Here is a 27,784-nt window from a genome sequence, read left to right on the forward strand (position 1 = left end):
GGTAAAGGTGGTGAAAAATGATGAGAAGACATAAATTGCAAACTAAAAGGAGTTTAAAAAAGAAAAAAAAAAACTCGCTTGAGGTTATTGATATGTAATGACTCTTTTGTGTAGAGTTTGATGGTCACTGAAACAAAAACGACATCCAACATAGTCGAATGAGAATGTTCCTTTTGCTGAACAATTCCCACACACTCACTAAAGTGGCAACAGAGATCGAAACACATATTGGAAACGAACAATTGATAGATGAGTCGGGCTTTTCCAACCTCCCTTACTTGCATTGCATCCTAAAAGAGACTCTCCGCCTCTACCCCGGTGCGCCTCTTCTCGTTCCACATGAATCACTAGACGATCTCATTCTAAATAACTACGACATCCTACATGGCACAATGCTATTGGTCAACGCCTACTCCATTCATAGGGACCCTGCCATATGGGACGAGCCCGACAAGTTCAAACTGAAGAGGTTCGAGGAGGAGAAGGAAAAAAGAGAAGCACATAATAGCATTTGGAAACGAGAGAAGAAAGTGCCCAAGATAAGGGCTCATCGTTAAAAAGGTGAAGATTGTGTTGGGTACTCTATTGCAATGCTTCGAGTGGAGAAGGGTTGGAGACGAAGCCGTGGACTTGAGAGAAGGGTTGGGTTTGAGTCTGCTCAAAGCTGTGCCTTTGGAAGCTACGTATAAGCCGAGAAAAACCATGGTGATGGTTCTTATGGCATGTTTAGATTGAAGTTGATGCTAAGTCAGGCATTTTATCAAATTAGTTGTGTGCATAGCTGAGTAAATAAAGACACAAGTGAGCAGTATATACCAACAATATAGACCTCACTGAACTATAATAAGATTATGCTTATTACATGACTAACTGCACTAGATCAGTAATATCTTAGTGATCAGTAATATTTTACAAGTCAATTTAGATTGTTCGATTGTTAAAAGATTTATCCAGATCTACATGCTACAGCCTTCAATAATACTAGGCACACTCTATGGGTTGCAAGAGTGTCAAAATAAAACAAACACCTCAAGTCCAGTTGAACCTTCAGGTAATGGCTCGGCTTAAGCTGATGCGAAGCTAAATTTAAAGCCGAGTCTAAGTTTAAGACTGGCTCGCTCGAGCTCAATTCAAATATAATATTTATTAATATTTTATTTATACTAAATAGTTTTTGGTTTAACTTAAATAGATATTTATATTTTTTTAAGACTCGATAGCTTAAGCTTGGTCCTACTCGACTTAAGTTCGGCTTAAAAATAGGCTCGATATAAACTTGGACTTGAGTTCAATCTGACTTAGCCTGGAGCTCGGGCTCGGCTCATTTAAACCACTACTTGGCCTATCATTCTGCTGTACAGAAATCTATCTCAACTAAGGTCGACGTCGGCAAGAATAAAGTCTACTTGCGATGATGTAAGTTAGTGTTTATCGAATATGTTTAAGTTCCCCTCATAATTGTAACCCGGATTGCTATCAATCAACTACCTGGTTACACCCTTGTCACCTCATGGGTTTCTAACGGTCGAAATTTTCAACGCACCGATCACACGCCTCATGGCCAACCCACCCATACTGAATGGATAAGGCAGTGCTATTCCCAGCACTCGCATTACAAGGGTTATAATTTATAAAACTCGCAAACACTTCCATTACTCTATTGCAGTGCTTTCAGCGGAGGAGGGTTGGAGACGAAGCTGTCGATTTGGGAGAAGCATCGGATTTGAGGCTACTCAAAGCTGTGTCTTTGGAAGCTTATGTATAAGCTAAGAGAAACCATTGCGAGGGTTCTTATGGAGTGTCTAGATTAGGGGTGTAAATTAGTCGAGCCTAAGCGAGTTAGCACCGACTCAAGTTCGGCTCAGCTCAACTCGAACTGAGCCTAATTAAGCTCAAGCCGAGCTCGAGCAGAGCTTGAGCTTGATTAGAGGATGAGGAGACAGTGGCAGCGTAGACGACGACTTACCGAAGGAGCAGGAGGAGGCTGACGGAGTGGAGAAAGAAGAGGAGGTTGACGCTGAGCTCAACGCCAATGGAGGAGGAGGTCGCCAAAAGAGATTGAAGGAGATGATCAATGGAGGAGGAGGCCGACAAATTGGAGGAGGTTGAATGGGTGAGGGTAGGCCGCTCGAGTGGGGTGATGGTGATGGTATGGTGGATGAGAGTGAGGGTGGGGTGGGTGACAGTGATTGGTGAAGGTGGGGTGGGTGAGGGTGATCTGTGAGAGTGGGTTGGGTAAGGGATGAGTCGAACAATATTGCAATAATGTCTATGGAGCCTATCGAGTCTAAGCAAGCCGGCTCCAGCTCAGGCTTCGCTCGATGCTCGATATTAATTTTGAACTGATTTCAGCGGCTCAGATTTAGCTCAACTCTGACCGAGCTAAGCTGGACTCGAGCTTTAGCCGAATCGAGCTTGAGCCAAACTTGAGCCGCTCGTCAAGCTTGACAGCCCTAGTTAAATTGAAGTTGATACTGGATCGGGAATTTTATCAAATGATTTGTGCACATAGCTAGGATAATAAAGGCACAAGTGAGCAATATGTACCAACAATATAGTTAATAAAGAGTCTCTAATTCAGTGCTTTACATTATTTTGTTTACTTAAAATAATACTAGATTAATTGTACTTATTTCTTAATCTTGCATAAGAAAACTTATACCATACCAATTTATGTTATTATAGTATTTATTTGTAACCATTCCTATAATAATTATATTTGATGTAATATAAAAAAATATAAAATTAGAAGATTGATTAACAACTAAAATATTATTTAGAATGGATGAACGCGGAGGGAGAGAAGACAGATGAAGTGAAAATAATTAAAGTGATAGCATATCTTTTCAATGGGAAAAAAATAATAATTTAATTTTGTTTATAAATATAAATTAATAGAATAAAGGAAGAGAAAAGAGAAATAAATATTAGCAAATTAGTATTGAAATCAATCGTTAGTTAATTGCTATATAAATATAGACCTCACTGAACTATAATAAGATTATGCTTATTACATGACAAACTGTGCTAGATCAGTAATATCTTAGTGAAAGTAATGTACATCCATTGTTTCATCAATCAACATACATTTAAAGAAAAAAAAAAGGCCAAAAGCAAGAGATATCACACATATTCCATGCACCAGAGAAGAGCCCACCAAAGGAACTATCACTACATGGAAATATTCTTACGACGTTCTATCACAGATTAACTAACTCCTCCATATTAATTCCAGCTGATACGTTTAGGAGTGAATGTAAAGGGCTTCCCGTCCTCTGCCGAGCCAGCTGCATTCTCCATCCTCTTTCATGCCGGCATTGCAGCAGTTCTGAAGCTCTACGTGCTCTTTTGGCTTAAGGTATGGTTCATCCCTCTTCCATATATGTTTCATTTATAACGTTGCGTTCAACTCATACTATGTATCTTTTGCTGTTCACCAAACAGTTATTGGACGATGCCTTCACCAATTTAAAGATCCTCAGATTCCTAGCTTGTAGCTTTTCTTCTGTTTGTGGGCCACTGAATTCATAATTATACCCGGCTTTTCCTCAAGAGGACTTCCAACTTGACGTCATTGATGAGAAGCAAGGGAAGGGTAGCCCACAACTGTTTGCCTACTCAATTGATTAGTGCGGCCCCGATGAGAGATAATTGTCATCTTCCCAACCATGCATTGAGATGTCTTCATCAAACTTTGATATCTTGCCTCTCTGCGGAATCATCGATATCATAAGTTCAAATCTATCTTATATAATATTAGGATTGATATTCTTGTAAAAAAATTATTAGAGGGTTATATACATATGATTTGGACTATTGTAGTTTATATTTTGAAAGAATTGACTCAGTAGTCCTGTCAGGCTTTTGTGATTAATCTGCGGGCTCTCAACTTTTTAGAAAGGTTGACACAGTTATCTACCAAAAATATGGGGCCTATAATTTAGCATCCAATGTTCTGTCCAAAAAGGATTAAAAAAAGTAATAAGCAACCATCTCTCTCTCTCTCTCTCCCTTTTAAATCATGCTTAAAATATTTTCTTCTAGATGACCATGTGCTAACGTTTTTGCATAGGAAATTGATCACCTTAATCATTCGGCCAAACCCAATTATGTATCCTATAAATAATGGTGCGTGCCCAGAAAGATATCCATATCATATCAAGGCTTAATTCTAGTGGCCTTTATCCAACATGGAGGTGTCTTTCTCTTACATCAACATCCTCCTTTCCTTTGCTGCCCTTTTCCTCATCAAGCTCTTCTTCTTTACCAACAATAACAGGAAGAAGAAGAAGCTCCCACCGAGTCCTCCTGCCCTGCCCTTCATAGGCCACCTCTATCTGTTCAAGAATCCCCTCCACCACACCCTCTCCCGGATCTCCGCCCGCTATGGCCCCATCACCTTCCTCCGCTTCGGCTCCCGCCCCGTCGTCGTCGTCAACTCCCGCGCCATAGCGGAGGAGTGCTTCACCACCCATGACGTCGCCTTCGCCAACCGGGTACACTTACCCTCCCAGAAGCATACCACCTTCAACTATGCCAACATCGGCACCGCCAACTACGGGTCGCATTGGCGCAACACCCGCCGCATCGCGGCGGTGGAGCTCCTCTCCACCCACCGCCTCCTCCTGTCCTCGAGTGCCCGGACCGACGAGGTCCGCCACATGGCCAGGGGCCTCCTCTTGAACTGGAAGAAGATCGCCGGATCTCAGGGGTCGACGTTCGTCAAGGTGGAGCTGAAGTCGAGGTTGTTTGAGCTTTCTCTGAATGTGATGATGAGGATAATGGCGGGGAAGAGGTACCGTTAACTTAATCCTATTAATTAATAACATAATTTGGCATTCTTAGTGAAATTGAAGAACCTATGCTCTGCTGCTCTTGTGCTCATCTATCAATCTTGTCTATTACGGAATGGTGGATTTCGTAGGTATTTCGGAGAAGCGGCGGAGGGTTCGGAGGACGCAAGGCAGTTCAGGGAGGTGGTGGAGGAGATTTTTGCCAGGGGAGGCGCTACGACGCTGTCGGACTTCTTGCCCATCCTAGGGTTGTTTCAAGGGGTGAACAAGGCGATGAAGAGGTTAAAAGCAGTCATTGATGACTTCTCCCAAAGACTGGTAGATGAGCACAAGAAAGAGAACAAGGACAGCCAAGGAGAAAGAACGAAGAAGACGATGATAGATCATCTCCTTTCGTTACGAGAAACAGAACCGGATAGCTACAGCGACCAAACCATCAAATCGATTTGCATGGCAAGTAGTAACTCCATACATTAATTTGGTTATTGCTATCTTCTAGAACCCCTAATAAATACCAAAAAGAACACCTAAGCCACTCATATATTTAGTATTTGATTAATCTTAAGAAACTCCCCAAGTAGAGTATATTTTTTATGATTTAATGAAAAAAGAAAAGAAAAGGTAAGGATCAAAATTAAAAATGATGAGAAGATATATATATATATATATATATATATATATATATATATATATATATATTGTAAATTGAGATACAGACTGAAATAAATAAAAAATCCCTCTAAATTATGACTTTTCTCATTTTTTACTCATTACCTCTAAATTATGACTTATATGCAGAGTTTGCTGATGGCCGGAACTGACACGACATCCAACACGGTCGAATGGGCAATGTCCCTTTTGCTGAACAATCCCCACACGCTCACCAAAGCGGCAGTTGAGATTGAAACTCACGTCGGAAAAGAACGACTTATAAATGAATCAGACCTTTCCAACCTCCCTTACCTGCATTGCATCCTAAAAGAGACTCTTCGCCTCTACCCCGGCGCGCCTCTACTCGTCCCGCACGAATCACGAGACGACATTGTTCTGAATAATTATGACATCCCATGCGGCACGATGCTATTGGTCAATGCCTATGTCATCCACAGGGACCCAGCCACATGGGACGAGCCCGACGAGTTCAAACCCGAGAGGTTTGAGGAGAAGAAAGAAGAAGAGAAGTACATGATAGCATTCGGAAACGGGAGGAGGAGGTGCCCAGGAGAAGGGCTCGCCATAAGAGATGTGGGGATTATGTTAGGTACTCTGCTGCAATGCTTTGAGTGGAGGAGGGTTGGAGACGAAGCTGTGGACTTGGGAGAAGGATCGGGTTTGACGTTGCCGAAGGCTATATCTTTGGAAGCTATGTGTAAGCCGAGAGAAAACATGGAGAAAGTTCTCATGGAGGATCTAGTTGAGGTTGAATGAGTTGTGTGCCTATGTTAATTAACGCACTAGGGGGCGTCTAGATTGAAGTCAGGCATTTTGTCGAATAAATTGTGCACATAGCTGGGATAATAAAGGCACTAGTGAGCAGTATGTACTAGCAATATAGTTTATAAAGAGTGCCTAATTCAGTGCTTTACATGATTCTAGTTTACTTAAAATAATACTAGCTTAATTGTAGTTATTTCACAATCTTGCATAAGAAAACTTATACCATATCAATTTATGTTATTATAGTAATTGTATGCAACCAGTAGTATAATAGTTACATTTAATGTAATATAAAAAAATTAAAAATTAAGAGATAATTTGATTAACAACTAAAATACTATTTATAATGGATGAACGTGAAGGGAGAGAAGAGAGATGAAGTGAAAATAATTAAAGTGATAATTTTTTTTTTCAATGGCAAAAACTAATAATTTAATTTTATTGATAAATATAAATTATTGGAGTAGAGAAGAGAAGAGAGAAACAGATATTAGCAAATTGGTATGGAATATATAAATCATTACTTAATTGCTACATAAATATAAACCTCACTAAACTATAATAAGTAAAGAACTGCACTAGATCAGTAATATTTTGCATGTCAAATTAGATTGTTCGATTGTTAAAAGATTTATCGAGATCTACAGGCTACAGCCTTCAATAATACTAGGCCCGCTATATGGGCTGCAAGAGTGTCGAAATAAATAAACTGCTCAAGCTTAAGCTGACCCAAACCTAAATTTTAAGCCGAGTTTGAGTTTGAAGCTGACTTGCTCAATCTCAACTCAAATATGATATTTATTAATATTATATTTATACTAAATAATTTTTGACTTAGGCTCGATATAAACTTCAACTTGGGTTCTATCTGGCTTAGCTTGGAGCTTAAACCCCTAGTTGGCCTATCATTCTGCTGCAAATTAAATGTAAAATCTTCTATATATAGAAATCTATCTCAACTAAGGTCAACGTCGGCAAGAATAAAGTCTACTTTCGATGATGTGAGTTAGTGTTTATCAGATGTGTTTTAACCTACATAATTAAGTCAGCATCACGTACAACTTTTGTCACCTCATGGGTTTCTAACCGTCGAAATTTTCTACACACCGATCACACACCTCATGGCTCACCCACCCACCCACACTGAATGGATTAAGGCAGTGCTTCAGCTTGTAAATAGGATTGCGGCGCGTGTTGACTCTTCCCAACACTCGCATTAACACGGGTTATAAAACTCGCAAACACTTCCATTACACGACTCTATCAATCATCACCCCTTCTCTATAATTAATTCTTTATTAGTTTAATTAGACGTATATAAATATTTTCTTAGAGAGGTCTAAATAAAATTATTACTTAATTTAATTCCTCTCTCTCTCTCTCTCTATTATTTAGTGAGCTAATTTTACATTAATCTAATACTCTCTATATCGGGACTATAACTGGCTTATGGACTCTCATTTTACCTAATTATTAAATTTATATATTAGATATATAATTAGTCTAGATGCTCATGTTTTAATTTAAAGGATAGAAACTTGGCGTCGCACTCTAACAAGTAAATCTGACTACTTCTTTCCCTTTCTAAGCATGTTCAAAATATGTTCATTTAGATGCTTTTGCGTACCAAACAGCTAACGTCAAACGTCCTCTCGAATTAACCCTTCTATTTGTACCATAAATTATTATAACATATGTTTTTATATTAGTACAATTTTCTTATAGCTTCATTTAATTTTTTTAAATGCAGGGTTATCTACAACCTTACCGAGTATAATTTATTTTCATAATTCTCTCCCTCTCTGGTGAGAAACATTAAAAGACATTATTAAGGTTTGATTTGAATTAGTGTGAGTTTGTGATGATAGATTAATCAGTTTATGAGCCTTATCCTCCTCTCACTCAAAAGATTAGGTAATTCTCTGACATACTTGTATACACATAAAGAAAAAGATCGAAGATCAAATAAGTATAAATCAAGTTACTTCTAATATTTTTGCATATTGTTTTAAATTTTTTTTTTTTTGATTTTTTTTTTTTTTGGACTAAATGTCATAATGTAATTCTATTAGTTAAAATTATTAAAAGATTTTTTTTCTATACAGTATTTAAGTTATAATTGTTTTCTCTATTATATTATATAAGAGTATTTTTCTGTCAAAAATAAACTAGTGGAATATTAGTTTGCTTATCGATATAGCTTATTATTAATGTAATCATTCTCTACAAAGTGGATTGCGTCGAAAGAGAATCGTTTGTAAAATGATACACTAATGAGTAATGACATTTGTACATATGAAGGGAAAGAAGTATAGTAAGAGGTAGATAAAGAGAGTCTAAGTAAAACTATAATTATCTTAACTATTAAGACAACTATAAATACACAATTCTCTTTTCTAATTAGTATAAAATTAAAGAAAGACAAAAGCTTAAAACTAGAAAACATAAAAATAGTATCTAAAACTAGAAAAGAGAAAAAATAAACAGCATTTACTATTCATATTACGTATCATTTAAAGCTAAAATAGGTCAAGTTGGAAAAAAAAAAGGGCAAGAATGGAAGCAACAATGATAATAATATTATAGTGCAAACCAACCATATATGTATCCTATAAATAGTGGTTCGCTCTCTATATGGAATTATCGATCATATCAGAGACTATTCTTTTGGGCCTCATCCAATATGGAGATGTCTTTCTCTTACATCATCACCCTCCTTTCTTTGGCTGCCCTATTCCTCGTCAAGCTCTTCTTCTTCAACAACGACAAGAGGAAGAAGAAGAAGAAGAAGCTCCCACCGAGTCCTCCTGCTCTTCCCTTCATAGGCCACCTCTATCTGTTCAAGATTCCCCTCCACCACACCCTCGCCCGCATCTCCGCCCGCTACGGCCCGATCGTCTTCCTCCGCTTCGGCCACCACCCCGTCCTCGTCGTCAACTCCCGCGCCATAGCGGAGGAGTGCTTCACCACCCATGACGTCGCCTTCGCCAACCGGGTACACTTCCCCTCCCAGAAGCATACCACCTTCAACTATACCAACATCGGCACCGCCAACTACGGGTCGCATTGGCGCAACACCCGCCGCATCGCCACGGTAGGCGTCCTCTCCACCCACCGCCTTCTCTTGTCGTCAGATGTCCGGATTGAAGAGGCTCGCCACATGGCCAAGGGCCTCCTCTTGAACTGGAAGAACATCACCGGAGCTCAGGGATCGACGTTCGCGAAGGTGGAGCTGAAGTCGAGGTTGTTTGAGCTTTCTCTGAATGTGATGATGAGGATGATGGCGGGGAAAAGGTACTGTCAGCTTACTTATTCTTAAGCTTATCATTTGAAGGCTTAGCATGCATGGGATTCCTCCTCGAACCTAAGAACCTATATATGCTGCGATACTATATCAATCTTCTCTATTAAAAGATGAATCTAATATAGAATGGTGGATTTGATAGGTATTGCGGAGAAGAAGCGGAGGGTTCAGACGGCGCAAGGCGGTTTAGAGAGGTAGTGAAGGAGCTCTTCGCCAGGGCAGGCGCTTCTTCACTCTCAGACTTCTTGCCCATCCTAGGGTTCTTTCGAGGGGTGAACCGGGAGATGAAAAGGTTATCCGCAGCTATTGATGAGTTCTCCCAAAGGTTGATAGATGAGGAAAGGAGAGAGAACAAGGACAAGGGAGGAGAAAGAAAGAAGAAAACCATGATAGCAGATCTCCTATCGTTACAGGAAACGGATCCGGTTAGCTACAGCGACCAAACCATCAAATCGATATGCATGGTAAGTAGTAACATGATATTTTTTTGAAGGGAAAATTAGGTTTTATATGTTTATCACAGTTTACAAGGACCCTCTCTTTAACACCCAATAATGAAAAAACAAAAAGAATTCGTATTCCTCTCGTATATTTATTGCTAGATTATCTGAATCAATCCAAGAGTATTTTTTTTCTATAATTTAATAAAAAAAAATAAGGACCAGATGAAAAAAAAAAAAAGAAGATAAGAAGGAAGAAAGCTACATATAAAGTTGATTGGTTTTTTTAGTATTCTAAAACGCCCAAAAGCTACATATAAAATAGACAAAAGACCAATAATTTCTTGATGCAAAAACACTTAGATCTTAGCGAGCTATTCCTTTGGCTAATAAATTAAACCACGTACATAGTCTAGTTGTTTAACAGACATATTTTTGAGCTATTATTTTGAGGTAAATATTGTTGAGTTTGTAACTAGCTGTTTCAGCTCTCTTTTTATTAAAAAAACATACCATCAAGTTAATTATCGCTCTTTTTTTTATTAAAAAAACATACCATCAAAATGAATAGTTAGTCAACTCACCAAATAATTATTATCGACATACTAAACTGCTTGGAATTACACCGCAATCTTTTGGGTGGCAGTGGAGTTAACCACCAACTTTAGCTAAAATTATCGACTAGTTACGATTCTTCTTATGTGCAGAGTTTATTGGTAGCCGGAACAGAGACGACATCCAATACAGCTGAATGGGCGATGTCCCTTTTGCTGAACAATCCGCACACGCTCACCAAAATGGCAGCCGAGATTGTAACTCACGTCGGGAACGAACGGCTGATAGATGAGTCAGACTTTTCCAGCCTCCCTTACCTGCATTGCATCGTAAAAGAGACTCTTCGTCTCTATCCCGGCGCGCCTCTTCTTGTTCCACACGAATCACGAGACGACCTCGTTCTAAATAACTACGACATCCCACATGGCACAATGTTATTAGTCAATGCCTACTCTATCCAAAGGGACCCTATCACATGGGACGATCCCGACAAGTTTAGACCAGAGAGGTTCGAGAAGGAAAAGGGGAAAGAGAAGCACATGATAGCATTCGGGTATGGAAGAAGGAAGTGCCCAGGAGAAGGGCTTGCTATTAGAGAGGTGAGGATTGTGTTGGGTACTTTATTACAGTGCTTCGAGTGGAGGAGAGTCGGAGACGAAGCTGTGGACTTAGGAGAAAGGTCGGGTTTGACATTGCCTAAAGCGGTGCCTTTAGAGGCTATGTATAAGCCAAGAGGAACCATAGGGAGGGTTCTTATGGGGTGTTTAGATTGAAAATTAATTAAGGAGAAAATTTATATTTAATCCTCTGTGGTTTGGCATAATTTTATAAGACCCCCGTATAATTTTAAGTTAAAACCACTTAATCTCCTGGTGGTCATGACTCAAATTCACTAGAGGGCAATTTTAAAGAAACTTATAAGATATTATAAAGAATTAGATAAAATTTTCAACTTTCTAATAAAGATATTCAAATTTAACATTTAAATTGATATTTAATTTGATCAAATATAATTAAAAAAAATAATGATAGCAATTTAATTAATATCATATGGGAGGTTAAATGATTAAGTTGAAGATACTCTCAGACTTTATGAAATAAAGCCTAAAACAATAGCAGGGTAAAATGCAATTAACCCTATTCTATTCCTTCGAGGTTTACCGAGAGATCTCCAAAGCTATAGGGGGAGAAAAACAAACAAAGGAGCATCTAGACAGTAGCATCAACTAGATCCGAGATATGTCCAAAGACATAGGGGGGCAAAACAAAAGAGCATCTAGCAGCGTCAACTAGATATGATTTATGAAGTGGGACCTACAATCTCTCTCTCTCTCATCTTGTTGGCAGATCATGTTAGGCATGCTTACAGATTTTGCAGAGTGGTGCTCCGAATTGGTAAAAGTGTCATTTTAGATTATAATATATTAAGTATTAGGAGAATTTTTTACATAATTTTCATAGAAATTTTTTAGAATAATATATTTTTTAAAATATATATATTATAATTATCACTATATTATTCAAAGTATTATAATCGCCACTAAAGTCATCATCCTCTTTTTAAAAATATCATCTTTAGTTAAATCTATGATGAAAACTAAACTTAGATTTAAAACATATTTTGTCCTTGCATAATTTGTTTAAAATAGTTTAAAATATCTCATATTTTACTTAATATCATAATACATCAAAAAATATATTTTTTTCATGTGAGATAAAAATTCTATGCTCTACTTTTATAAAGTAAGAGTTTTAGTAATTTACATGTCTTTGCTAACTTTAAAATAATTTGTTAGGAATATTTTCTTAAAAACTAACTGTGATGACAATTCTGAAATAGTCAATAGATTTTAGTGATAATTATAATATTTAAAAAATATATAGTAGCAAGTATTATAAATTTTTTTAATTAAATATCTTAATATTAAATAGTTTTTTTAGTCTGAATTCTAAAGACATATAATATAATTTATAGGGATAATTTATTTAGACTCTCCCACGTACACTTCTGTATAACCTTTTGTATATATATTTTCTACACAAATCTCTAAATTAAAAACAAATTGGATTCAGAGGAATATGTAAGTAAAAAATAAGACTTAGAAAATAATAATAGTTCAGAAGGTCTAAACAAAATTATTCATGATTTATATTATTAGTTTATTATTTAACCTAATTAAACAATAACAATAACAAATGTAAAATAAACTAAATATTCTATTAGCATAGTAAGATGCACAACTCTTGAGTGATCCACTAAATTATCCTTGTTCTAAATTTTATTTATCAAAATAAATTGCTCCAAAAATTTATTATCAAAATAAATTTATTAAACTAGTCAACGGTTTTTATCTGAGGCTACAACGCTGAACATTTTAAAATTTTATTTATAAAAATTTATCTAAGTTAATATTTCAGCTGTTTAAATTAAAACTTTATTTTTATATAAAAATATTTATCTTAGTAGCATTTCTACTCGAGAAGTAAAACAGTTATGAAGTAGGGCTAGTAGGGCTATGGTCTATATTGGTAAAAAAAGTTTAGAACAGGGCTAGTTTGGTCAAAAACTCCACATCTCTTACCATATTAATTAGCTTAAACTACCTGCTATTCCCAAACACCACACCATGGATGGCTTCAATACTGCTGTCTTCAGCATCCTTCTCCTTCTCCTTCTCCTCAAACTTATTAATGTCTTCTTAGGCAAGAAGAAGAAGTATCATCTCCCGCCAAGCCCTCTCTCTTTTCCGCTCATTGGTCATCTCTACCTCTTCAAGAAGCCCCTCCACCGCACCTTCGCCGCGCTCTCCCGCCGCCACGGCCCTGTCCTCCTCCTCCGGTTCGGCTCCCACCCGGTCGTCGTCGTCTCCTCCTCCGCCGCCGCCGAGGAATGCCTCTCCAAGAACGATGTCGCCTTCGCCGACCGCCCTCGCCTCCCCTCCGGGAAGATCCTCTCCTACGACTGGTCCACTGTGGGGACCGCCAACTACGGGGCGTACTGGCGCAACCTTCGCCGCATCGCGAGCTTGGAGCTCTTATCCTCGCACCGCGTCCACGCCTTCTCCACCGTCCACGTCGAGGAGGTGCGGGCGATGGTGCGGCGGCTTTCTCATGCGGCGACTGCGAAGGGGGAGGGCGGCGGATTCGTGAAGGTGGAGATGAAGTCGAGGCTGTTCGAGCTGTTGATGAACACGATGATGAGAATGATATCGAACAAGAGGTGTAGTAAAAGCTCCATACATTATCCTCCACAATCCATACTCTCAAGTGATGATAATAAGTGAAAGTAAAACCACAGGGACGTCTAATTATATAGTGTTCTTCTCTTACAAGGTATTATGGTGTGGAAGAGACAGGGGTGGAAGTATCGGAGGAGGCTCGGTGGTTCAGGGAGATGGTGGAGGAGACGATGGCGTTGAGCGGCGCATCGAACCTTTGGGACTTCTTGCCGGTGGTGAGGTGGTTCGATTTCCAAGGGATGGGGAAGAGACTGGCGAGGTTGGAGAAGAGCAGGACTAGTTTCCTACGCAGGCTCATTGAGGAGCAGAGGAGGAAGCAAGAAGAGGATCAGGAGGAGAAGAAAGCAAAAAAGCATATGATTGGAGTCTTGCTATCGCTGCAGAAGGAGGATGCGGAAACCTACACGGATCATGTCATTAGATCACTATGCATTGTAAGCATGCACCTCAAACTACATGCAAATTGATAAGAAATTTTAGAAGGGCATCACTAATGGATCGTTTCTTTTAACAGAGTGTATTAGAAGCAGGAACGGGTAGTTCATCCGACACCATAGAATGGGCACTCTCTCTCCTACTAAACAACCCGGCAATCCTCCAAAAAGCCTCCGACGAGATCGACGCCCACGTCCGTCGAGACCGCCTTCTCGACGACTCCGACCTCCCGAACCTCCCCTTCCTCCACTCCGTCGTCACCGAGACCCTCCGGCTCTACCCGGCCGCTCCTCTGCTGCTGCCTCACTACTCCTCCGCAGACTGCGTGGTCGCAGGGTTCGACGTCCCTCGCGGGACGACCCTGCTCGTGAACGCCTTCGAGATTCACAGAGACCACGAAGTCTGGGAGGACGCCGAGGCTTTCCGGCCTGAGAGGTTCGAGGAGAGGAGAGGAGAAGGGAGGCTTCTGATGCATTTTGGGATGGGCCGGCGACGTTGTCCGGGGGACAACTTGGCTACACGGATGGTGATGCTCACCTTAGGGACATTGATCCAGTGCTTCGAGTGGGAAAGAGTTGGGGGAGTTAATGTTGACATGAGGGAGGGGTCGGGGCTAACTATGCCGAAGGAGGCGGCTTTGGAAGCCTTGTGCCGGCCACGTGACTGCATGATGGATGCTCTCTCACGCATTTAACATTGCATGCATGAGTATAATTTTATCATTAACTCCCACATCTTTACATTAATTCCTTTTGATAATTCTGAGCCCCATTATTCATTGGTAAGAAGAGAGACTTAGCCCTTCAAATTTTTCTATGCTTCAAATTTTTCTATGCTTCTCGATGCTACAAAAAATATGTGTTGAAAGAATATTATCCAAATCTATATATCCGATTATATGTATATTTACAAAAAAAATAAATTAGAATTGGTGAAATAAGAATAGAATAAAACTTAATTTTGTACTCTTATGTGAATCAAGAATATACTTTCCATATATGTGTACCAATTATGCTATAAATTTAAGTAATTAATATGGCATTATTTCGATATCCTATTAAAAATTTTCAATAATGAGTTATATAGTTGAGTTAACCATCTAATAACAATAAATATCAACCTATTGGAATAGAAACACGAGTAAATTTAATTATTTTATTTATTTAAGGAGTTGAAATCAACTAAAGTTTACATCAACGATCTTTTTAGATTCGATTTTGTTCATAGTGATCAAGTATATCACCTCTCTATTAAAATTGGCTATCCAGTCTGTCGCCCGATTTCCCTCGCTATAGGTAAGTTATGAAGAAATTTAACATTTGTAGAACTAGAGATTAAGGTCTAACACATATCCACAATGCCCCTAATTCTCCACGATCCTAGACCAAAATCTTCCCGTCCAACCTCATCATGATTTGGCTCTATCAACCTTGGGCATAGGGGACACTTTGTTGGTGGCTTCAGTATAGTTGCTAGCATAAGTAAATGACAAAGCTCACTCTTGCTTGGCCATCTCCATCCTGAAAGAGTCAGCCGTATTTACTTTAATCCATCCCATTTGGAGGAGGCATCCACTTAACCTGAGCTTAAAGCTAGCAGCAAACCTTTGAGCCATCCATTGTTGCAAGTGTTCCTTCGTTAGATGCCAAGCCCTTGTAGCAACTTCCTTAGCTGATGCTCTGCCATTCTGGACACTTTGGCATTCCACACTCTCCATACCCCAAATTGTTAGGTGTTCCTTTGAACATCACCCATCATGATCCAATCATGGCCCAAACTCATTCCCAGATCTCCCTAGAAGCCCTTCCAAGGTAGACATGCACCCAATTTCCAAGCCCATCAACACACACTTGGCCATATTTAAAAGTAGTTTGAATAGCCCAAATTTCTATAGAATTATGTGGGAATTAGGTTTTCCTTAGGAAAATTGAAAGGGATAAATTCAATATTCTCATAGAGAGTACCCCTTTCCTAAGATAAAATTATATATGTACCCACAACTTCTTCTTCTTTTTTTTCAAATCATAATTAATATATCAATCATGGAGTGTTATTTATTTTTACTTTTTTAGTTGAATTAAATACATAAACCCATACCTTAATTTGATCCAAATATGTACTTAAACCGTCCCATGGTAGCGAAAATTAGAGAGCTTTTAAAGTAGTCAAAGTGATAATTTACATGTAGATTATTAAACTATTGCTCATTTTCATATTAATTATTTGGTTTATTTTACTACATTGATCTCTTTAACTATATGAGACTTTTAAAATTTAAAATATTATGTTTTAATTTAGGTTTTTTAGATACTATTTTCTTTGTATTAAAATTGAAGATAGATAGGTATCTAACAATTTTATATTAATACCTTTAGATATTATTATAGAACGAGAGAGACAGTTAAAAGAGATCAACTGTCACAAAATAATTAACGAGGACGAGGGAAATTTGCATTTAAAACCTTGTATTTTAATCTTTTTGTGAACTACCGACTGTAATTTTAGTAGTTGCAGATCAAGCTCACTGTTTTATTAAATATGTGCAAAAACTATTCTAAGTTTGATTAACAAACTATTATTTTTTAAAACATTGAAAAAATATCACTATTTCCTTGGTTCTTCACAATTAGCTTCTATCTTTTCATGTAATCTGAAATCAAGAGGTTTGGGATTGAATCAGGGTGTTTTGTGCATATATTTTATAAGAAAATAGGGAGCTCAGTTTGTAAATATTAAATTGGGAGGGTGTTAAATGCACATTTCTCTGTGTTAAAATAGCATTACTAGTTCGGATAGTATTAATTTCAAAAAGACGAGCGCATCCGCCGTTAGTTACGACCAAAATAATCGGCGATAGAACGTCTCCGTTTGCAAAATATGTTCACTTTCCTGGACCTGGATTCCACTTCTTCGAAGATGCTTTTCTATTCCTCTGCCGCCCTTTGACGAAACCCCTCTTGCCATGGTCGATTGGTCCTACGACTACGAGCGCGAGGTATTTCGATGTCAAAGTCCACCATCACCTCCGTCGAGCTCAATTACCTCGTCTTCCGCTACCTCCACGAGTCCGGTCGGTATCCGAATCCCCCAAGCCCCCTTTTAATTTTTGATTAGTTCTACCATTCTTGGGTTCTTCGTCGCTCCTTGTATGTTTCCATTTCGATTTCTAGGGTTTCCTTTGTTTACAGCGCTGGTTTATTATCTTTTTTAGGGTTTGGAGTGGGTTATTCCTAATACGTGAGAGAGCGTCGGATTGTTAACAAGTTTATCTAGGTTTAAATTTTGTTGCAAGTAGAAGAGACCATTTTGTTAAATTTTGGTTTACTTTTTCTGAATTTTCTCCTTCGAGCATATCATAATATCTGAGTTTCTTATGATCGTATTAACTGTAAATGAATTCGCACCAATGGTGACCATGACCTAAAAAGAACATTTCTTTATTAAGAGATGCTGGTTTTGTTTCCAAAATTTCCGTTAGCATAATACTGGGATGTGGGAATTGCCTAATTTTGGCAAATTTGTTTTCTCATGGTTGGTAAGGGTTTTACCTAACCTTTAACAAGTAGCTATGGATATATGGGTTTTCTTTATTTTTAATGGATTTATGTCATTTTACTTGCTAGTGGCACACGCCTTTTCTCTTCAATCTTTCTTGAAATTTTCCTTCTCAGACATATTTTAATCTGATTTTTTCGTGATTTTTTTTACAATACTGATCTTTTTTTTTTTGCACGACTGTGGCAATGGTTAAGAGTACCATGATATAATAACATGTTTTCTCTATCATTAATAGAGGGTGATTGTGCCCAAAAGTTTTGTGTATTATAGTTCTGGGAATTGCCTAGCCATGTCAGTTTCAATTGGCTTGTTTAATCTTGTAGGCTTTTGCATGTAATTAACGAGTGCCTTGTCTGTTTTTGCCCTATATTCTCACTGTTGCTAAGAATTCTTTATGTTTTCACTGTTTCACAATGTTGTGAAAAGCGCCTGTAGTATGCGGGCAGCCACCCCACTGCATAACGCATAGTCAGCATGCAGGCGCCTATGCGGCCTAACATTTTTATATATTAAAAATATTATATATGATATTATATGTACTATTTGTAATATTTGGTTAGTCGTAAACTTCTATACTTACGAATGTACTAAATACTAAATAATATGTGTAAACAATATTATATACACACAAATAACATTTGGTAGCATCATATTTTTATTAAATATATGAAACTACAACCCACGCTTGCTAACCTGATCCATGTAAACTATCAAACGGGTGCCTAGAACCACCAAATGACCTCCAAAAATCGCATACGAAGTACAATCGCCTTAGCTGTCCACCAAAAACTGCATATGTGGCCACAAGAAACCGCAACCACCTTGCTAGCCAAAACTGCCTTTCAAATCACTGCCTTTTCAGCTATTTCATTAATATAAAAGTGCATTATATCTTGTGAGAAGTAAGCTGTGCATGTGATGCTAACACATATGAAATATCCAGGTTTCAATCATTCAGCATTTTCTTTAGGATTTGAGGCGGGGATTAACAAATGCGATATCGATGGAAATTTAGTTCCACCTGGGGCACTCATAACGATTGTGCAAAAAGGTCTTCAATACATAGAGATGGAAGCTAATGTGAATAACGTATGTTTTTTGCATCTAAACATGTGATTCATGTATGTTTTAGTCATAATCTTCTTTGTTAAGAAAAACATGTTGTCTGTTTTCTTCATGCATGGTAACATACCAGAGTGACATCGACATTGATGAGGACTTTTCCCTTTTAAAACCTTTGGATCTCATTACAAAAGATGTGGATGAGCTGCAAGAAATCATAAAAGAGAAGAAAAGGGAAAAAATTCAGAATGATCATGGTAAGGACAAGGAAAAGGCGAAGGAGCATGTTGATGAACCAGAACGACAGCCTGGAATTGAAAGGGAGAGAGAAAGGCGTGATAGAGACAAAGATCAGGAGAAAGAGAAGGAGAAGATAGAAAAAGATAAAGAACAAGAGAAGGATAAGGAAAAGGAAAAAGAAAAGGAAAAGCAGCAAATGGAGCGAAAAGATAAAGCCAAACTTGATGAAAATGCAGTAGGTGGAGGTACTGACCTGTTAATTATATTACATTTTTTCCTGCCACGTAGGAAATTATTTCAAATTATTGTATTTTCTTTCTTCTTTTGTTCCAGATTTGATACATACTGGAATAGATATAAAATGAAAAATTCAGAAAGAAACTTGGGATATTCCACATGCAAAGGAACCCTTCGATCTAGTTGGGCAGTATAACGGCTAGGGATAACTTTATTATGTCGTATGACATTAATATGTTGCAAAATGTGAACTTTTATTAAATATTAACATTACATAAGCAAGCTTTTATTCATGTCTACTTATAATGGGTCTAAATAGGATGTTTTTTCTTTTTGACTTACAGATTCCACCCTTACCAGATTGAAGAGATCGATCCTCATCTTGTTTTAGATACTCTCTTTTTTTAATCATTTTTTAGACTGTTACAAGTAACTTTAGAAGATTTAAATTAATATCCAGTAGTCATTATAGTCTTAAGTGTAATACACAATGATGTTGTGCAGTAAGTAGTAGGCTAGTGTCAATAAATATAGAAGTATGTTGACGAGTGTGTGGGATTTATAGGAAGAAAAACCATGTGGATACTAGTTCAGTACTTGGTACAGGATTTCTTCTTGCTTAGTATTTTTTAATTATTTTCTCCAGTATTTTTTATACAAGAAATGTCCATTTGTGACTTCACATGTTCCACTTATATTTTTACTTTGTTTCTTAAAAAATAACTACGAGGATCCTAATTTTTACAGGAACATAAACAAGGAGATGCTTCTAATCTAGATCTATCTATTTATTTATGTACATCAATTTTCATAATTATAATTTGTTTAAAGACCAGTTGTATTTCCGGCAAGAAATTCAGTCAGAAGAGAACCTGTAAAAAAATAAAAAATCAGATGTTGGTCTTTCAGTAGATTTAGAATTAGACATAAATAACAATGGTATATGGGTAAAAAGAAGAATATGATCGAGTTTGGAGATCTTTGATTATTTTGTTGGCTAATATCTCAAACTATGAATGCTTAACACTTTGCTGCATGTGCATTCTACATTTAGGACGCTTTTCCAGTTTGATTTCATTTGATATTGTTATAACTTATAAGTCCAAGTGCCTATTTGTGCATTAACTTTTGAAAAGTGAAAATCATTTATTTCCTTTGATATGGATGACCTCATTGAACATAGGAGTTTATCACAAGAATGGTTAGTCATCTCTTTCTGCTAATACATTGATAACTTTTTTTTTTAATCTCTTAAATAATCGAACAGGACCTGAACCAATGGATGTTACCCCAAGCTCTCAACAGACAGCTTCTGAGATCTCTAGTTCTGATGTAATCATTTTGGAAGGGCATAATTCTGAGGTTTGTCATTTTCTGGCGCGTTATACTTTCTTGATTTTAGATTGATTACAATGTTCTATTAGCGGTAAGTTTTCACTACTCTGTTTTTTTCAATTAAGGTATTTGCTTGTGCATGGAGCCCAACAGGTTCTCTTCTGGCATCAGGGTGAGTATATAATTGCAAAAGTAAGACTAGTTTTTAGGAAAGCACTTCTTTTGTTGAAGCAAACACTTTAGGGAGTTGCTTTCATCGATACCTGTTCACTTCATTTTTATGTTGCTTATATATATATATCTGTATTTCTAACTGTTTCTTCTGAACAGGTACTGATCTAATTTTAGTCACACTTTAATTGCTACAGGCCTACAACACCATCTTGGCATATTCTTATAACTATTGTGTAATAAGTATCAAGCCTTCATTTCCAGGAAATGATAAACAGACATCTAGTCCATTCTAATCATCTTCTTGTACTTATTTATTCATATTCTTGAATGGCATTTAGTAACTGGCTAGTCACAAGCCTCTACTCGTGAAATTATGGTCAAGCCTCTACTCATGAAATTATGGTTGTTATGATGCACAAAGTTTCCTAATGTCGACCTGCTAAGTATTGAATTGAAAATTGAACATCTATCATTCTGACTTCTGAGTTTATACTTGCTAGTTCAGTTTGAGTTTCTTTGGAGTTGCTTTTAAGCACTTTAGGTGGATCCATAATGTTGCTATTGTGATTGGTAGCTCTGGAGACTCGACAGCAAGAATTTGGACAATTCCAGATGGTCATTGTGGTTCTAGTGCGCAAACAACTCCGGCAAGTGTCCATGTTCTGAAACATTTTAAAGGTAGAACTAATGAGAAGAGCAAGGACGTCACAACCCTAGATTGGAATGTGAGCTTTCTTTCTTATCACAGTTGACAATATCCTGTATTGATTGAAAATATGTCTTTATATTACCTTTTCAAAGTTTACTCCACTTTGATCTTCCTAACCAATCATGTTATGTGATGTGTTCCTGGAAAATTTATATGCCGGAGTCTGATCTGCTTTGTTTGTTCCATTGGAAGAATTTTGGACCTTTTTTTTTCTTTCAATTTTCTTTCTTTTTATGGATCTATACTACAGGGAGAAGGTACTCTACTTGCCACGGGTTCTTATGATGGCCAGGCAAGAATATGGAGTAGGGACGGTAAGTTTGTTCACTTTGAATTTCCTCTTTTTATAAAAAAAAAGAATCTGATGTCTTGTTTTCTTCAACTCTAAATCCTAAATTTATTGTACTTATGTGGTTCATTTGCTTAGTTAATAATGTTAGGCATATTGTTAATTACAATTTACATGAATTCAAGGATGATCGTGCCTATGGCACGTGCTAGTCTGCCATTGGCACAACACATGCTACGACACCTGTTAATCGTGCTGCAAGAAAAGTGGCTCCACTGGTAACCCAGAGGGAGAGAAAAAGAGGAGAGAGGGAGAGGGAGACTACTTACTATGCCGCCCTTCCTATCATCCTTGACGACATTCTCGTCGTTTGATTCGCTACTTAAATTAGATCCAGAAAGCGAATCTTTTTATTTCAGCCCATTTGGGCCGTCTTCCTTCAGATGATGCTAGGGCACACTTCTCTCGATGGGCAAAGGCAAGGCTTCACAATAATCCGTATGAGGCAAGAGGAGGGATGTCGTGTGGCACCCCTCATGCCACGTGTTGGTACTATGCCAACACGACTATAATTGCATGAGATCACTGTATTCTTTGAGAAGAAAAAGTGGGGGAAAATCCTAGTTTTTTTATTTAATAAGAGTCCTGAAGTAGCTTACAAATAATAAGTTACATAAGGGGGGAATGTTAAATAAAGCTCATCTGTTATTTTTAGGGTAGTGTATTCCTAGTTTCTCCTTTTATAAGAATGCCTCATAAGAGCCAGCTTTGGTGTTGGCCTCCTTGGAGTTCCTTCTGATTTTTTCACTGCTTCCAGCATATAGTTGCCAGCAGTATGTCCTTCCTAATTTGACAAATTAACCATCCGTAGGCTCCAAAAATATTTAGTGAGCATATAATCCTCCAATGCTAAAAGGGGGTGTTTAAGAAGGCCCTTTTAAATGTAACCAGCTTATTGATGACTGTGCCTCTGATACTTTTAAAACGAAGGGTTATATAGAGAGATTGCCTAGAGGACAGTTGATAAGTTACCACAATTTGTAGTGATCATCATATTTCTGGTCCTACTTGTATAATTATGATTGTTCCATTAAAAAATGGAAGATCATTGATGCTTTGAGAGCCGGTTGTAGTGGTGGGTGGTCACTCCATCGCTTAGCGCTAAGATAGAAGGCGGGCGACAAGGGGTCTAGCATTTTTTATATATACAAAATTTAAATAATTATATATGATTTAATTTTAATACTAGTATAGTATGTATAAAATTGCTAATAATGCACTATACTAAAATATAAAATAACATAATCACAATTCACAATTCACACCCTTAACAACAAGTTCACAAGAATCACACAAAATATCCAAAACAAATAATATAATCAAATATTCAAAATCGAACTTATCAAATTCATAACAAGTAATCACTAATCACTAATCAGTAACCACTGATTACTTCCTCCACTTAATTCACATTTCAAATTTCTATAATCAGCAACTAATTAGTAATTCCTCCGATTAATAATGCAAGACAGTAAAAAAAATTCAGTAATTTAAATTCACATACTTATTGACAATCAATTCCTCCAATTAATTCCTCTACCTAGCATAACAAATTAAGAGTCATTGAACATTTGAACAATTAATAGTTTAGGACTATGAAAAAAAAGAAGCTCAAGAGTTCAACACTGTTTGCTGTCAGTGAAAAGAAATAGGAGAGACAGAGAGAGTGAAAGAGTGTGGGAGAGAGTGAGAGAGAGAGAAGAAAGATCAAAAATCGTGCCATGCTGCTGCTGACTGTCATCCACAATCATTCATTGCCATCCACAATTGTTCATCACTGTGCTTGCCATCCGTACAAGGGAGAGCCGGAGAGGACGTGGAGGGATGATCGAAAGAGGGGCTTATTGTTTTGCCCTTTAGCCCTCCTTCATCTCAGGACTTACTTTTACTAGGTGCTCTTGACATCGTTCATGTAGCCACCACATTAGACAGGACATAAATGCTCTTTTTGTGTTTTCTTACCAATAAATAGGTCCTAGTTCTAAAAGGCAATACGATAGGCCGATAGCCCAGGTTATATCGTACTCATCTTCTTTGAATTTCTTTTCTAAATGATACAACTTCACCTGTGTTTTGCATAAATCATAATGGTGGTGGTCTCAATTCTTTCAATCTTGTGCAATTTTCTTATGCATTGGATTATAAAACACTTTGAAATATACTATCTATTTTTTGATTGATGTCAAGGTTACACAAGGAAAAAGAAAGTGGTATTTACTTCTTATAATCAAACATCATTACTCTACTAAGAATTTTTTTTAATATTTTAGGGCGTCCTTTAGTATGTTATAATCTAACATCTAGTAAGGCATCAATAATTTATCTTCTAATATTTATACTCCTTTATTTGTTCTCTTGTTTTGTCTTTCTTGTGGAATGGACAAAACAAGCAGGAGAATTGAAGAATACATTGATTAAGCATAAGGGACCCATTTTCTCATTGAAATGGAACAAGAAAGGCGATTTCCTCCTCAGTGGTAGTGTTGATAAAACTGCTATTGTGTGGGACACAAAGACGTGGGAGTGTAAGCAACAATTTGAATTTCATTCAGGTAACAGTATTGTTTCTTTATTTTCAACTGTTTTATGATGATTATTCAGGTTGCTTTTAGATTTATCATATTGTGGCTAAGATTATACATTGTTTGTTCTTTTCCTTTCCCAGCTCCTACGCTAGATGTTGATTGGAGAAACAATAGCTCCTTTGCGACATGCTCAACAGATCACATGATTTTCGTTTGTAAGATTGGAGAGTCTCGTCCAATTAAGTCGTTCGCTGGCCATCAGGTTTATTTGTATATAACTGTTACACATAATATAGCTGAGTCTCTACATAAGATTCCAAGAAGCCTTAACTCTTTTAATATGTTAACATCACATTCACATTTCTAACATTTAGAACGATAACATAGATCCCAATAATTATTACATCATCCAACTGCATTTCTCCTAACATATCCTTGTTGATTCGTTTCCCCTTACAAAATTTATTCTTATGAATTGAACGTTCGATTGTGTTTTTCTTTAGGTCATACATAAGACATGCTATTTGCGAAGTTAGTCAATGAAATCTCCTAGTTAGTTAGTCATTTCAGTGCAAAGTTAAGATTGTGGCGTACAAAGCAATTTAGAGTTCATTTTTGTTTGTAGGTTTAACAAAAGGTTTCTTCTATACTTACGAACATTTCTATTGTAGCCTAGAATCTTGAGTAATTTTCACTAATATGATTTTTCTTCACTGAACTTGTATTTGAATATATCCTCGCTATAATCTTGATTTTTTGCAATAAGCACTTTTACTAGTATATCAGAAATGTTTTGCACTGGAGAAATCCTATTTTGTTCTCTGTTGTGCGATCAGTTCAAGGGAATAAGGGAAGGCTGAAGCTAGCTCAGGAGCAAGCTTGCAGAAATTGCGAACCTTTTCCTTTTAATTTGATGTACATTTGTGTATAGTTGAAAAGTAGTCCTTGAGAGCCTGAACTATTGTGATCAAATAATTGGTGATACAGACATTGGCACTTATGTATTCTACTAGCTTTATGGGACGAGCTCTTTGAGTGGGTTCCATAAGATGTTTGTCAACTTAACCCATATCTGTATCTACATTAGACAATCCGGATTTTAAATTGTATGAGGGATGGGCAAACCTAGACTCACATTTGGGAAAACTTGAATATGAACTGGATTGCATTGGATATTATCCAACCATTTTCACCAGTATTCATCACTCACGCCTGACTTCATGGCACATTTGAATTTCTTGTCAGTACTTATGACCCTATTTCAAAGTTCAACAGTGGAGAAGTATGATATTATTGATATGTCACTAGAAACTTAGCAGTTTTCCAGTAAATACTGATTATAACCTCATGGAGTATATCTTTACATATCTTTGCATTGTTTCTTTCTTTCTTCAGGGTGAAGTTAATGCTATCAAATGGGATCCAACTGGTGCTTTGTTAGCCTCCTGCTCTGATGATGGGACTGCAAAGGTAGTTATTCGGTATTTTAGCTAAGAGCTTGCTTTCAGTATTAATTTTGCCCACTTCTCTTTGAGAAGTAATAGTTGCATTGATTTTTTTAGGTTAAACATCCTTTGCTATGTGATGATGAGACCACAATGGTAGTTAAGCATATTTGAACTGACAATTGTACCATGAGATGTGTTATCCAGTATTACAGCTTATGAATGAGCTTTCTGTAGTAGTCGCATTAATAATGTTAAGTTAAACAAGATTATTGCTAGATCCATTTATTAGTGTTTAACGTTATATCCTCGTCTTGAGATATAACTTTTTATTGTTTTTTGGATTTTCCATAGAGCCATAGAACTTCTCTCTGTCATCCATGAGCTCCTTTAAGATGTGTAGTCTAAACTCCATAATGCATTGTTGTTTCTTTGTTGCATTCAGATAATCATACAACTATGTCAGGCTAATAAGTTGAATAATATGTTGGCAGATATGGAGCATGAAACATGATAAATGTTTGTATGACTTCACGGACCACAGCAAGGTTCTAATCATTTGCTCAACGCCATCCTGATACTCCTTGAAGAGTAGCTGAGTTATTTTCTTGTTTCAGGAAATTTATACCATTAGATGGAGCCCCACAGGTCTGGGAACGAGTAACCCCACTCAACAATTAGTTTTGGCAAGGTAAGTGGTATTATGTTTAAATTAAGAACTATTTATATATTCTGTTTGAAGGCATAAATGCTACATGTTAAATATACCATGCTAGTGTGTACCATTTGTCAGCATGTACTGTGCTGCTCGGCACATGTACCTCCTGTTGCTGGCGGCACTACTCCATGATATAACTCATCGGAAATCAATTGTGCTTTTGCAATGTAATAATGAACCCGCAGCACTGAAAGTCCGTCATTCTTGGAATATTAATGCCTTCTTAGTTCTTAAACCACCGTCCATGCATATGAATTTCATATCTTGATCTTGCTAGTGTTCATAAATTTTGCTATCATGGGTTATTCTATACTGATTAGTGATGTTGCACATACTCAGCGCATCCTTTGACTCAACTATCAAGCTTTGGGATGTAGATCAAGGACGCATTCTGTACAGCTTGGATGGCCACAGGTATAACTACAGAAGCTTTTATCTAAGTCCTACTGACACTTGTAATTTGATTTCCCCAAGCATATCCTTCATCTTTTGTCATATGTCATACAATTCCCAGGCAACCTGTATACTCCGTTGCATTTAGCCCGAATGGCGAGTATTTGGCAAGTGGGTCGCTGGACCAGTGCCTGCACATATGGTCTGTGAAAGATGGGAGAATCTTGAAGACTTACAGAGGGGGTGGTGGCATCTTTGAAGTTTGTTGGAACAAAGAGGGTGACAAGATTGCTGCCTGCTTCTCCAACAACACCGTTTGCGTTATGGATTTCAGAATATAGTGATCATTCAGAATATAGTGATCATTAATACGCTGGGGACAATTTTCCCGTTGCAGTGGCAGACAGTAATATAGATATGGCCTCAGAAACTACCTGGATCCATCATCCATATCTACTGTGCCGCAAGCCCGCAACTATAGATCGTCATTTAGCACCGCTAACCTGGGTTTTTAGTTTAGTAGGATTTTGGTACTTTTGCCTTATTGTGTTCTTGGATTCGGCTTGGTGTTGACTCTATTATCTTCCTCAACTAATTGAAATGGATAGATATGCAGTGATCAATTGTGCAATAAAATTTTGATGCTGGTTGTTGATTGTCACTGCCATCTGATAGTATCAGCATTTTTACCTTGCTATTCTCGTTACTATTATATAAACTCGGCCATTTACTAATGAGTTTTTTTTTTTTTTTTTTGGTGTCATTTTTGTATCCGGCATGAATTTATCCTGTTGTTATGGGTGAAAAACAGCAAGTTTTATTGGTGTTGCAGTTAA

At 37.4% G+C, this 27,784-nt stretch overlaps 5 protein-coding genes across 5 annotated transcripts; all 5 read left to right on the forward strand.

Moving 5' to 3' along the window:
• Positions 1-158: 158 nt before the first annotated feature.
• On the forward strand, positions 159-557 carry LOC140759111 (cytochrome P450 81C13-like). Its single transcript, XM_073095584.1, has one exon. The coding sequence runs from the start codon at positions 159-161 to the stop codon at positions 555-557; it is 399 nt and encodes a 132-aa protein (XP_072951685.1).
• A 3,589-nt stretch (positions 558-4,146) lies between these two features.
• Positions 4,147-6,385, forward strand: LOC140758696 (cytochrome P450 81Q32-like). The gene is made up of 3 exons (XM_073094951.1): positions 4,147-4,795; positions 4,925-5,246; positions 5,592-6,385. Exons 1-3 carry the CDS (start codon positions 4,191-4,193, stop codon positions 6,219-6,221), a joined length of 1,557 nt encoding a protein of 518 aa, XP_072951052.1. The 5' UTR covers positions 4,147-4,190; the 3' UTR covers positions 6,222-6,385.
• Positions 6,386-7,351: 966 nt separating this feature from the next.
• LOC140759112 (cytochrome P450 81Q32-like) lies at positions 7,352-11,302 on the forward strand. Its single transcript, XM_073095586.1, has 4 exons — positions 7,352-7,402; positions 9,076-9,524; positions 9,677-9,998; positions 10,682-11,302. Exons 1-4 carry the CDS (start codon positions 7,352-7,354, stop codon positions 11,300-11,302), a joined length of 1,443 nt encoding a protein of 480 aa, XP_072951687.1.
• A 1,854-nt stretch (positions 11,303-13,156) lies between these two features.
• Positions 13,157-14,998, forward strand: LOC140759113 (isoflavone 2'-hydroxylase-like). Its single transcript, XM_073095587.1, has 3 exons — positions 13,157-13,749; positions 13,863-14,202; positions 14,283-14,998. The coding sequence occupies exons 1-3, from the start codon at positions 13,157-13,159 to the stop codon at positions 14,895-14,897; spliced, it is 1,548 nt and encodes a 515-aa protein (XP_072951688.1). The 3' UTR covers positions 14,898-14,998.
• A 2,021-nt stretch (positions 14,999-17,019) lies between these two features.
• On the forward strand, positions 17,020-27,609 carry LOC140758834 (WD40 repeat-containing protein HOS15). The gene is made up of 14 exons (XM_073095166.1): positions 17,020-17,273; positions 18,705-18,850; positions 18,957-19,308; positions 20,568-20,662; positions 20,761-20,807; positions 21,384-21,534; positions 21,769-21,832; positions 24,261-24,419; positions 24,533-24,654; positions 25,788-25,862; positions 26,332-26,385; positions 26,455-26,528; positions 26,895-26,969; positions 27,070-27,609. The coding sequence occupies exons 1-14, from the start codon at positions 17,207-17,209 to the stop codon at positions 27,287-27,289; spliced, it is 1,701 nt and encodes a 566-aa protein (XP_072951267.1). The 5' UTR covers positions 17,020-17,206; the 3' UTR covers positions 27,290-27,609.
• The last annotated feature ends 175 nt before the right edge of the window (positions 27,610-27,784 follow it).

The sequence above is a fragment of the Typha angustifolia genome, chromosome 4 (genome assembly GCF_048772165.1).
Source record: "Typha angustifolia cultivar Huaian chromosome 4, ASM4877216v1, whole genome shotgun sequence".
Taxonomy (NCBI): Eukaryota; Viridiplantae; Streptophyta; class Magnoliopsida; order Poales; family Typhaceae; genus Typha; species Typha angustifolia.

Excerpts from the sequence above, each read along its gene's own strand:
- LOC140759111 (XM_073095584.1), top strand. The coding sequence starts at position 159 with ATGAGAATGTTCCTTTTGCTGAACAATTCCCACACACTCACTAAAGTG.
- LOC140758696 (XM_073094951.1), top strand. The coding sequence starts at position 4,191 with ATGGAGGTGTCTTTCTCTTACATCAACATCCTCCTTTCCTTTGCTGCC. Across the intron at positions 4,796-4,924 it reads AGGATAATGGCGGGGAAGAG|GTATTTCGGAGAAGCGGCGG; the intron begins GTACCGTTAACT and ends TGGATTTCGTAG. Across the intron at positions 5,247-5,591 it reads CCATCAAATCGATTTGCATG|AGTTTGCTGATGGCCGGAAC; the intron begins GCAAGTAGTAAC and ends ACTTATATGCAG.
- LOC140759112 (XM_073095586.1), top strand. The coding sequence starts at position 7,352 with ATGGCTCACCCACCCACCCACACTGAATGGATTAAGGCAGTGCTTCAG. Across the intron at positions 7,403-9,075 it reads TTAAGGCAGTGCTTCAGCTT|ATTCCCCTCCACCACACCCT; the intron begins GTAAATAGGATT and ends TATCTGTTCAAG. Across the intron at positions 9,525-9,676 it reads AGGATGATGGCGGGGAAAAG|GTATTGCGGAGAAGAAGCGG; the intron begins GTACTGTCAGCT and ends TGGATTTGATAG.
- LOC140759113 (XM_073095587.1), top strand. The coding sequence starts at position 13,157 with ATGGATGGCTTCAATACTGCTGTCTTCAGCATCCTTCTCCTTCTCCTT. Across the intron at positions 13,750-13,862 it reads AGAATGATATCGAACAAGAG|GTATTATGGTGTGGAAGAGA; the intron begins GTGTAGTAAAAG and ends TTCTCTTACAAG. Across the intron at positions 14,203-14,282 it reads TCATTAGATCACTATGCATT|AGTGTATTAGAAGCAGGAAC; the intron begins GTAAGCATGCAC and ends TTCTTTTAACAG.
- LOC140758834 (XM_073095166.1), top strand. The coding sequence starts at position 17,207 with ATGTCAAAGTCCACCATCACCTCCGTCGAGCTCAATTACCTCGTCTTC. Across the intron at positions 17,274-18,704 it reads CCGCTACCTCCACGAGTCCG|GTTTCAATCATTCAGCATTT; the intron begins GTCGGTATCCGA and ends TGAAATATCCAG. Across the intron at positions 26,386-26,454 it reads ACTTCACGGACCACAGCAAG|GAAATTTATACCATTAGATG; the intron begins GTTCTAATCATT and ends TTCTTGTTTCAG.